Raw genomic sequence first — 12,397 nt, forward strand, 5'->3', positions numbered from 1 at the left:
CGCACTTCAAGAAGGTTTGCAAAAATGTTTAAAGGATTAAAAAATGTACCTTATGAAGAAAAAATTTTGGAGCTTTAACTTACGAGGACTTTGATGTAATCTATACCTCAATGGGTAAATTTTATAATAGAGGACTGTCTCTCACACAGATATAATGAAAAGTGCTGACTGGATTCTGAATCTGAACAGTGTCAGACTAGGTGCACATTTTTATCAGGATGGTTAATTAATCATAGAAACAAATTAACAAGTGTTGCAAAGGTTTGCCAGCAGTGGTAATGTTGAAATCAAAACGGGAGATTTTTTCTAATAGGTATGCTTTAGTTCAAGTACAGCTGTTGGACTTGAATCAGAAATTAATATGAGGAAGCCCAATGGCCTCTGTTATGGGGAAGGGGGGCAAGCCCAATAATCCTTTTATGATTTTACAATATATAAATATAACGGTTAGGCTGAAAACAGTAGCCATAGGTTATGTCTACAGTACAGCTGGATGGTTTTATTAAAGTATTTGCAGGCACACTTGATGTAGCTTTAATCCAGGTTGCTGAGGTACCAATAGAAGTAAAGCTGCTTTGTAGAAGTATAAGGCCTTTGAATTATTTATGCAAGGAGTGAGGATTTTTGTGGGTGATATCTTTTATTGGACCAACTGCATTGTTGGAGATCTTAAACAAGCTTTCCAGAACAAGGTACCCTTCCTCAGGTCTGAGCAAACCGGACACAGCTTGAGCTAAGTAGCATATAGAACAATGACTTGTATAAAACTCCATTTGTGAAACATATGCATGTGTGTGTGTGTGACCTTATATTTCATGTAAATATATGTAAATAAGAAGTATTTAGCCATTCTAAATCTGTCCATTAGAGGGCAGTGGTACACATGTACACTGGCCAGTTCCTTCTAAAGTCAGTGGGGCTCCACTGTATAAACAAGAGCAGAATTGGATCCCTACTGTTCATAGTTTTTATTATTAAATTCAACCAATCAGTATAAAATCTTTTGGTCCAAGTTAAATATCAACCTCTATTATACACCACAGCTGTATAGAATAGGATTTATTCTGTGTAATAAATAACTGTGAAGCCAAATACTGCATTCTCAAATATCATTTGTGAACATGCTGTAGCATTGTGTAGAAGAATAAGGCCCCAGGAGAAAATACTCAGATCAGCCACTTTTCTTGGAAGAAAGTCATGTATCTCTTGAAAGCTGAGATCAAAGTAACTCTAAGTTGCCAGATAGGGGGAGAAAATTGCAAAAAATTAGATAAAACTTATTTTATTTTATTTTATTCAAGGTAAAAGACACACAAGGAAAGAAATGGGGAGAAAATGGAAGTGGCCCTGAAAGATAAAAGTGTGGAAAAATCTTCATACTAAAAGAGCAACTCTCTGTTTCAATTTCTGCTTACACTTTGTGTATTTGTCACGTTATTGAAGTATGTTGTACTGGAAAAAGTAATGATGTTGACATTCTTGCAAGAAAAGATTGCCTCAAATAAAACTTCAGAGGCAACCGAATGAAAGAAGAAAATAATATTAAAATATGAAGCTTAATATTGCTAGGGGGCATCTGGTGTGTCAGTCTGATGAATTAGGTAAACCAGTTTATGCCCTACAAACCTTAGCCAGGGTGTTTTCTGATGTTGAAGAGGGCTTAATAAACTGTTGGCCTCACGCAGATCATTGCTAACTACAAGAGAGATTTTGTGGAGGCAAAACTGCAGTCATTCATGTCTCCAGAACTTCCAAGCTGCTTTTGTTTTCTTTTCTTCCTTCTTCTGATTTTTTTTTTGGCCAGTTATAGTTGGCAAATGCCATTTAATGAATTTATGTTTCCAGCTGCAGAGAGGATTAGAATTACCAAGTCATTTTAACCATTTGGAGCAGTTTAAAGTTAGCTTTCCAGTTGCCTTCACATTCATTTTCTCTCTTTTTATACCAGTTCACTGTATTGTCATGCTTGTTGTCTTTGATTCTCATAAACTGATACTTCGGTGGTGACAGTGGGATGTTGTCTCATTACAGGCTTCCTCTCCAGATGAGTTCACTTAGTGCCAATTTACTATTCAATACTGGATGCTATTGTCAACTGTACTCTTTGCCAATTCTTCTTTTTCTTTTTTTTCTATGTAGTGGTCACCTCTACATGAGAAGTTTACTGTGCAGTTGACTAATTAAGTGCACGGTAAACTTCTTGGCGTCTACACACAGGCTTCTATTAGGGTGCACGAAACTAATAAACTCTCCAGCAGGGTAGTCTTGTAAAATACAAGTGCTAACCTGCTGTGGAAGTTTTTTTTTTTGTGGTCAGCAGCGCATGTGTAGACATTTCCCCAGCTAGCTGGGGCACAGGGTGCTTCAGTGTGGGGCTAGTTGTCAGGCAGCTCCACTCCCCAACCCAATAAAGCACTTTTATGCCCCAGCCAGTTGCTCTGAAGCACATGGAGTTGGGCAGAGTAGGCAGCCCAGAGCTGTTCTGACAGGGTCCATGTGCATGGGGGGGAGGAAGTGCTGGCTGAGGCACAAAGGTGCTTCAGTGCTGGGCTAGCCAGCAGGCACCCCTGCACTGAAGTATCCTTTTGTCCCAGCCAACCCCACTGCTGCACATGGAGCCCCGTCTGAGCAGTCCTGGCTGGCAGGACAGGGCTCCATGTACAGCATGGGAGCTAGCTGGGGCACAAGGGTGCTTCAGTGTGGGGCTGCCTGCCAGCTAGCCCCGCACTGACACATCCTCATGCCTCAGCCAGGGCCCCTGCAGCACATGGAGCCCTGGGCTGGCAAACTGACCCCCTTGGTTCCCTGCCAGTCTGGGCTGATTCGGCTGGTCTCCATATTCTGCACATGAAGAAACTCCAGAGCAACAAGCGCCAGAGTTTTTTGCTCCCAGGCCCATGTTCAAACACTGTACCCAGGAGCAAAAAACTATGGAGCAATAAGCTCTGAAGTTTATTTGTGTGCATTAATGGCATGTGTAGATGCTCCCACAATGCCCCCGTCTAAAGATATATTTTGCTCCTGCCTTAGTAACTGGTGTTCCGTTACACTGGGGGACTATGCAGGGGATATATACACCTCTTGCATGGCATAGAGGTCCACAGAGACCCAAGATTAATTTGACAAAGCACCATGGAAGGCAGTTGTCTATGCTGGGGAAGGCAAAGGACCAGGGCATCATCCAAGGTTGTAGTTTCTTAGCTATTCTGTTTCCTGGGAGGATTTTTGCCTCCACTCTGCACCTTCCTGTCAGGTTGATTAGGTGTTGTGCAAAGATTTTGCTTCTATAAATTGTGTCTTAGAGCAGTTCAAACAAATATAAACTGGCAATATTAACACCTCCCCCTATCTTCCGGGTTGTGAGGAAAAGTGCTTTAAAGACTGAAATGGATTCAGGTACAATGGTGAGTGTGGCTATATAAGTGCCTTTGATAAATACCTACTTATAACCTTGCTCCCTTAAGTTAGCCAAATTGCACTCAAATATCTGAGGGCAAATCTTGTTTTTTGCCTGCTCCTGAGTGCAGCCTGATGCCAAGCCTCAGAAGAGCAAAGAAAAAAAAAGGAAGTTTTGCAGAGACTTGTCAATCTGATGTGTGAGACACAAATCCTATATGCTGCAGCACTTCATGTTCAATAATTTGAAAGGGCAACTTTGAACTATTTCAGTTTGTGTTTTGTTAAGTGTTAAGCAACAGGGTATGAAGTTACAGCTTAACATCAGGACTCTCAGGGTGTTCCCTGAGACACTAAATTGAATTAACCTTTTGGCTGCTTCTATTTAACCCGCTGTGACTTGGAGAGTCTGTAAGATGTTTTTCAAAAACAAACAATCTAATTAAAACTTATAAACAGAGAAGCACTTGGAGCAGCTGTTAGTACGTAGCTATTGTAGTTTTAGTACAACAATTTGATAACTGATGATTCCTTTATTATATTTTGTTTGCAAGCATATTTCTGAAGTCTGAATCAAGTTTTCTGCTGGCATAAATCTGCTGAAGTCAGTAGGACTTCACCAGCAGGCAGCAGGGAATTCATCCTGTTAGCAAAATTAACTTGATATAACTTCAGTGACACCTGTGGCATTTTCCTAAGGTGGATACGGTACTGTTTTTTCAAGGCTAGAAAAGTAACCGGTGCAATGATTTATTATTTAAAAGGACACAGGAGTAAAGACGGCCATTCAGTTTATTCTGACTGATTTATTATATAATGTTGGGCCAGTGTAATTGAAAGCAGACTTTAGATACATAACTCTAAGAACTTGTCAATTCCTCTTTTTCCCTCATAATCACACCATTTATAGTTTGTTAACAGAGTATTAAACCATACAGAAGAGCAAACTTGGTGCATCTCATAGAGGATGCTTTTTAACTCATATTTGTATTGAAAATGTTTTGAACACTGTGAACAGATCCTATGTACAATTGCATAGCTAGATCCCCAGGTAATGGAAACTGGATTGAAGGATCTGCTATAAAATCTTTAAAATGGAATTGTAATATATAACCTGACTTGCCCCTAAGGGAGTGAAGAGGGCATTGGTAACTGTGCTACAAATCCTTCCCTTTGTCCAGTCCATAGGGAATGTAAGTTCTTAAAGCTCCTAACTACAGAGGCATGGATCTTTAATTTAAGCTGCATTAATTCATGCTTTTAACTCATGAGATCCTACACTCAGTGGGTTCCTATACACATGCTCCAATGCGTTCTAATTAGAATGCGTTGGGAGTGTTCTAATTAGAACACACCTGCATGCTGCAGTGTCACATGTATTCAGCATCCCACGTTTCAGAATGGTGGCAGGGGTGCTTTAACTAAAATGTATTGAATGGGCTTTAGTTAAAGCACCTCCACAGCCTGTCTGAAATGTGGGACACTGAATACATATGATGTTGCAGCATTTTAATTACAGTTGCTATCTGGGAGCCTCTCGAATTAAAAATCCTCCCCAACTACCCTGGAGCATGTGTATTGACAACCAGTGACTCTGTGGGCATATCTATACCACAGTGGCACCAGACCTTAAAGACCAAAGGGATGAGTTTCCACCAGAGACTCTGCCCACCCAAGTCTGCTGTTTCACTCCAAACCTGGGAATTCATCAAGTTGCTTATCCCTAGTGCCCACCGTTGAGCCCTTCGCCTCTGATGGGCCTGAGAACAGCTGCTGGGACTAATCCATAACAGCTTCTCTGGATAACTTTCAGAAGCTCATCAGCATACTTAGGTGGGTAGGCCATAAGAAAAGCATGCTCAGCCAGTCCTCTCCATGACCTGCCACTGTAGTGTGGGCAAGCCCTCTGTTAGCCAAGAAGTAGTTATAACAAGTGCACAATGTGAGGAGGACAAAGGAACCTTCTTTCTTGTAGACTTAAGCTACAACTGCCTGATCCTGCTAGGGTAGAGAACAGGTGGGGTTGGGAGGATATAGGGCTGGGACCTCACCCCTTTTCTCTACCAGTCAGCAATACTGCACTTCATGAAAGGGTGCAGCAATATGGGTAGTCCTCGCCGCACAACACATCCTACTAAAGAGGAGAGCAAAGCTAAGGTCTACTGAGTTTGGAATACCTGAGCACTCACGGCTCCATTTAAAGTCACTCTGAGCTATAGATTTGAGAATCAGGCCCCACTATTTTAAAGAAAATATTCATTAACCTTTGAGATGTACAAGTATGTAGGTGTAAAAAATTCTACTGGTTATAAATAAATGCAAGAATTTAATCTGACCTCACAAACTTATGGTTGTGTGCACGATTCTAGAAATCCCCTACATACATGAGTAATCTCACTGATTAGGATCAAGCCTCTTCATTCGAGTCTACCATTGTTTAAGCCTACTTCTTTCCAGGAGGTAAAGTTCTAGTTCAAAAATATTAAATGTAGGTGCTGTAGCAATGAGCTATGATGATGTAGGTTGTTACTACGGCAGTGTAGTGTCAGTGGGCATAAACCATGATGCTGATGCTACTGCCCATTGCTCAGTAGCTCATTGCTACTGCACACTAGGGTTGGAAACGACCCATGCACTGCCGGAACAGTGCAAGAACAGTGGTTACTGTGCTGTATCAGCTACTCAGTTGAGGGCACATGTAGACACATCCTGCATGAAAGATTTTGATTCTTTTTTATTTTTGATGACTAAATGTTTGGCACAATAAGTTCTACAGCTCTGGCTTTTAGGAGGTTTTATAAGATGCTTTTAAAGAAAATTGTGTGGGTGTTTGTTTTTTAATTTTGTTTCAGAGCTAACCTCTAGAAAAGATCTTTATTTATTTCAGTGCTTCACAAACTGTCCAAAACTATTGCACCAGGAAGATGCTGGAAGAAGTGAATAAAAGATTATGCAAAGTGAAATCCAGTAACCCTTTTAGTACAATGAACTGTAGTATAACTTTTACTAAGCTAAGAAGGTTATTTCATCATAGTCATATTTTAAAAAGTTATCTGCATTTAAAAGTCATGTTAGACGGGTCCTCTGTTATATAAGTGTTATGCCTTTTCAAGTTTAGTATTGCAATAAATGTCAGTCAGAACTATTTCCTGAAATATGAATGCTGGGTTTATTTAATTTAGGGTCTTAAGTATTTTTCTCTTCGGAATAATAAATATGTAAGATATAGGATCTCTTCTATGTAAATGCCACATTTTGTGAACATACAGAGGTATATTTAGATACTGTTAAATTCTTAGTCATGATTTTAAATGTAAAGCATGGATTTATTTCTGTCAGTACAGTAGTGAGCTTTCATACATGTAAAAGAAAAATAATTTTCACTGAAGACTTTGATTCACTTGGAAAGGTGTAAGATGCTATATTTTTAACAGTGGCTTTCTGCTTTGGAAGCTCCTCCTAGAGAACTGACAGAGGAAGAAAAACAACAGGTTCTCCATTCAGAAGAATTCCTGATATTTTTTGACCGGACAATACGTGTAATTGAACGAGCTTTGGCTGAAGATTCAGATATATTCTTTGACTATAGTGGCCGAGATGTGGAAGAGAAGGATGGGTCAGTTCTTTTTCCTTTTCTAAAGTATAAATCCATTGTATATGGGATCAAACTTGTGAAAGTTTTATTTTAAATCTAAAACCAATATGGTAGAACAGTGGCTTCCAGTCTTTTGGTACTGTGGGCCTGTGAGCTGGATCCCATGTAAGGTCAGTCCATGAATGTGGCCCACCCCCATATGCCTGGATCCAGCCACATGCTGGACTGACCCAACTCTGCGCACCGAGATCTGGCCATGTGGGATCTGGCCATTCACTAGAAAGATTAGCACATTTAGGGCCACATTTTCTGGCTCACACGACTCCCCATGGGTCAAGATATTAGGCAGTAGGTTAGTGTCAGTTAATGCTGGCACCATTATTTTTCCATAAAGTTCCCAAAACCTTGGGGTACTGGTTCCATGGGTCAAATGGGGCCCACAGCCCAGAGGTTGAGCACCACTGCTGTACAGAACCGGCGGGTAAAAGATCAGAAGTTGATATATTTGAAATCTCTGATCATATTGCTGCACTGAGTTATTTTGTAAAATACCATCTTGCTTTATTTCTCTGATTTGTTTTAAAGCTATTTTAGAGCTGCCCTAAATGTCAAGATTTTGATGACATTTCAAATAGTAATAAAAATGTGAAAAATATGAAAAAATCCTAATATTTTGTCCAGCTTCAATTGGTGTCACTTTCTATTTATTTTGGATTTAAGACCAGATACCTAAAGGTTGTTTAACACCTAACAGTGTAAACAAACACCTTATGCGATGTTTAGAAATACTTCAATGGCTTATTCCCATTAGATGCCTGGGTACTTCTAAAAATGCAATGGGATGTTAATCTATATTTTTAGTGCTTTAATACTGTATTTTTACCACATGTAAGTACTTTTAAGGTGCTAAGTGATGCAGTTACTGACTAGATCTTAGAGAGGTATAACATTAATTACAGTTCTTTTTAATGATATGATGCATCTTTCAGCTAATATAAAGAACCAAGGTCTTGACCACCTGTGATCATTAACAGGCCATTGCAGATCTCTCAAAAGTAGGGGTTAGTCCTGGAATCCTAGCTAGTTTCCACCATGTAACTGTATCTGTATCCTGCCTAACTAAATCCCTCTACGGTCCTATCATTTCAATTGTATATAGAAGTCTTCATTTACAGTCCTAAGCCTTTCAGTGCACCACTGAACAGCTGCCGAAATTCACTCCAGAAGTTCCTGCACTTTTTGGAATGGTTAAAATGATTCTTTTAGGTAGAGTTTATACAATCAATTTGCAGATTTAAAATGAGCCCACTTAGCTGAAAAGCACTATGTGAGCACAAGATCACAATCAATACATATCCTAAATGTAAAGCAAAGTTTCTGTGTCTAAACTTTTAATAAAAGTGAAAGCCAAATTTTAATGGGGTTAGATGGGATGACATCCACATCTCAACTACTAGCCCTCAGGCAGACTGCAGGATTTCAGCTGCAGTTCCAATCTACAAGATAGAATGATGAATAGTATCTAACCCTCTGTGGAGTTTCTCAGCCACTGAATTTATATGACCTTTTGTTCAGCCCCACTCCCAACAACTCCTTTTTGTGCTAATCTGTTTGAAGCTTGTGCAGAGCCTATCTTTGTACATGAGGTTTGGAGGTCACTTGCTTAGCTGACGTATTGGTGCCATTTTCAGAAGGCTACTGAAGGATTTCTCTGACATACAAACAGTAGGTGAATCCATAATGCAAGCAAGAAGGCCAAACCTAGTAAGGAGATGCATATGTAAGACTTAGTTATTTGGACCCCAGTGCTGATACTTATGTGGATTTGGAGCTACAGCACATTATGGCTTCATAAGAACCGTGCCCGGTCAGTAGTCACTGTGGAATATATGATCTATTTTTTATATTGTAAAAAATAGGGGTTAAATCAGGCCTCTAGTCATGGACCAGGGTCCTATTGTCTTATACAACTACAGTACAAGAGTTTACAATCTAAGTATTAAAGCAGAAGCCAAGAGGAGGATGCAGGCAGATAGATGAAGGCAGCAATGAGGCAGTGCTGGGCAGCACAGTAGGTAGTATTTAACAGCTGCCTGTTTAATGGCAAGGTGTTTTTAAAACATCTTAGTAAAGGAGAATTTGAAGAAGGAATTTGAAGAAGGACCTGGAGGTGTTAGTTAGGAATTCCTGCCACATGTGAGAGTGCAGCATGAAGAAAGGGGGCATATGTTTAATAATCTAACAAGCTGGCTAAACTGAGGGCTGGTATTGGTGGCTAATTGGAGGTGTGAGTGCACATCGCATTAACATGTAAGAGGCCATGGGTAGAAGAAGCGTATGTCTGAACATCCTTGAAAATAAAGACCATACGCTGTTTGGTGTGATAGAGAAAGAATAAAAAGGGAAGGCTGATATGGTCAAAGCAAAGAGTGAGGAAGATACATCTTGATTCAGTGCTTGGAATGGAAATGAGTGAAGAGAGAGACTTCATTTGTCAAGTCCAGAGAAGAGGTTGCAGTAGTCAAGAGATAGAAATATAGGAATGTCAAGGACTTTTGGTGTAACTGAATTCAGACCACAGACATCCAAGTTGTGTAATCCCTTCCATGATTTTATCGAGCTCCATATTAAAATAAGTTTATATTCCTTGCCCCAGTCTGCCTCTACTGGAACACCATTCCACACTCTTCTGGTTGTTAGAAACCTTCTTTTTCATATACAGACTAAATATATTCATGATCAATTTATGTCAACTGGTTCTTTAGCTGGTCTTGATAATGAGAGTTGATGAGAATTGGGACAATTGTTTTAGCTCTGTGGATGTCGTGCCTTACTGTTTTAAGCAGACAGAATTAGCAAGAGATAGACACAGTTAAATTCTCTAAAAGGGAGTGAGGAGTCTATGATAAACAGGTCATTGCCTTAAGTGGCATGCAGGATGATGATGTTGCCCACTATGACTGAGAATGGCCAATGGGGGAAAGCTTTGGGAGGTAAAAAGGGAGAATTATAAATACTATTTTGTCCACATATGTCCAAAATGTCTTTCTTTTTAGCCCCATGACAAGATGGCCAATGAGCTGAAATAGCTAGAATTAAGTAGCATGACAAGGCTTGAAACAAGGGGTGTGAGGATGAGGTGTGTGTGGGGTGGGTTGGACTTTTTTACATTAGTTGTCATTACGAATGAGCCTGGGTACTTTAAAGCATGTCTTTGTTGTTTAAATCCACACAGAGATGTTCAAGCTGGAGCCAACCTTTCCTTTAATCGTCAGTTCTATGATGAGCATTGGTCCAAGCATCGTGTTGTCACCTGCATGGATTGGTCTCTTCAGGTAAGCTGTGAAGTTATGAGCTATATAGCCATCTCGGGTATTTCCTTTCTTTTTTATTTGATAAGGTTTTGTGTCTTTGATATTAAGTGTTTTTTAACGACTGGATTCTGAATGAGAGTATAAATATGGGTAAGGAGGAATAAAGACTATATGAAACTATTAGTTTTATGTGTTTTATGTTAAAAGAAATCATGACTTAACATTCAAACTATGTATTAATACTCTTACCCAGATGTAAAACCCTCTGGTTTTAACCTCCCCTCCAAAATTTCCTTAATGTAATTGAACATTTTTTAATAAAAGACTTTGTGATATGTTGAAATTTTAAAATTTAGAGACTTCATAAAATAAACTGAATTGCAAGCAGGAGTTAAGTGGAAGAAAGAATTTAATATTTTGATAGTTTTATTTCTCACAACGTAGTAAGTAAATCCAAATGTGAATGTACCTGACTCTACCTAACATTTTCAATGGAGTGCTACAGAAGCCAAAGGATTTTATGGAAAATGGCAAGTCTAGCTTGTCACTGGCTACCTAAGGTTTACAACACTGAGCTTCCTTCTTGCAGACCTATAGGACAGGAGACTAGGCAAACCACTAGTGCACAAGGATGACAGGAAGTATCCATACTCCTGGGCACCTTAGAAAGTCAATGTGTAAAACCATGGACCAAGTCTTGTTCTACCTTTGGGCATCTTAGGCAGATACATAAATAACACTTAGTGCCACTTATATGAATTTTAGAACCCATTTCCAGGGAGATCGCCTTGGGTTCTGTCCCCTGTTCTGCCTCTAATACTTTCTGGCCATTTTATCTAATATCTATTTCAATGGTTCTCAACCTGTTTAGGTTTGAATCACCCCTTGTTATTCTTAAAGCACCCCTCAGGAAGTGCTAGCTCTTAGTTTTAACTCATTTTTTTGGCTACAGAAAAGTACTGGAGCAGTTTTTCTTTTGCAAAGAATTCAACAAGAACACAACAGGTTAGAATGGTTTTAACATCACGGATTCCTTTATGAAATTTCTGGATTCATCTTGTTTTGCACACCTAACAGTTCTTACATTATGTAGCACCCTGGCACACCATTGAAAGGATCTCAAGGCACCCCAGGGTGTCATGGCAACCTGATTGAGAATCTCTGGTCAATTTAATGCAAGAAACTGCACTGGGGGCACCCTCTTGGCAACCTGGCTGATAAGCTAGCTTCAATAGCAATATTGAGGGTGTTCTTTATCCCATGATATGTGCTTAGGGCACTTTTCTAAAAGAGACATGTAGGTTCAAACCTCCTGTGGGTGAAAGAGGGCCAAGAACCCAGGTCTCCCATTTTTTGTATAAATATCTGAACCATTAGGATTGGGTTGAAACAGGAGGTTTCAACCTGTTTTTGGCTGTGTACTCCTTTACCTGCAAAATATGGCTGCTTTTACCCCTTACACTCAATGCGTCTCTATTAACACCAACATGTGACAATGCCATTATTCACTGTGTGTTGACCAATCAGAAGCTCTACTGACATTATTAAAATTTAGGCATGTACCCTTTGACAAAGTGTTGTATACCCCCCATAATACACATTCCCAGTTTGAAAACCACTGGACTAAAATATGGGTGGGTTCTTCTCCAGTTGTTTTTTTCCTGACTGAAATTTCTGGGATTTATATGGAATGAGACACTTTCCCAGGTGAACAAGATTGCAGCAGAGCATAAGTGGATATAGTGGATCACTTTGATACATGCTCAGATAGACAAATATAGTTATGCAAGTAGGAATAGGATCTAATATCTATATAAGTGCCACTAAAATACCACTAGACATAGAGTGACCATATGTCTCGGATTGGCTGGGAGAGTCTTGGATTTTAAAGGCTGTCTCAGCATCCTGGGCATTGGAGAAAATTTAAACAAAAGTACTAAATTAGTGGGAACCTGGGAGCTGTGGTATTGTGTGTGTGTGTGTGATGCTGTCCTGCCTCGTCCCACTCTTGGGAGCTGTGGGGTGGAGAGACAGACAGACAGAGTGACACTGAGTGAGTGTGTGGGGGGCAGTGAGAGGCAGCGTGGGGCAG

General features: G+C 39.8%; 1 protein-coding gene across 4 annotated transcripts in view; it reads left to right on the top strand.

Annotated features, from left to right (window-relative positions):
- The window catches only part of DYNC1I1 (dynein cytoplasmic 1 intermediate chain 1), a 365,136-nt gene that overhangs the window by 210,376 nt on the left and 142,363 nt on the right, over positions 1 to 12,397 (top strand). For all 4 annotated transcript variants that reach the window (XM_019508454.1, XM_019508456.1, XM_019508455.1 and 1 more), the window contains 2 exons: positions 6,850 to 7,012; positions 10,227 to 10,326. In XM_019508454.1, coding sequence (XP_019363999.1) covers positions 6,850 to 7,012; positions 10,227 to 10,326 — 263 coding nt within the window. The remainder of the gene's footprint in view (positions 1 to 6,849; positions 7,013 to 10,226; positions 10,327 to 12,397) is intronic.

The sequence above is a fragment of the Gavialis gangeticus genome, unplaced genomic scaffold (genome assembly GCF_001723915.1).
Source record: "Gavialis gangeticus isolate Ggan-Ray unplaced genomic scaffold, GavGan_comp1, whole genome shotgun sequence".
Classification (NCBI taxonomy): domain Eukaryota; kingdom Metazoa; phylum Chordata; order Crocodylia; family Gavialidae; genus Gavialis; species Gavialis gangeticus.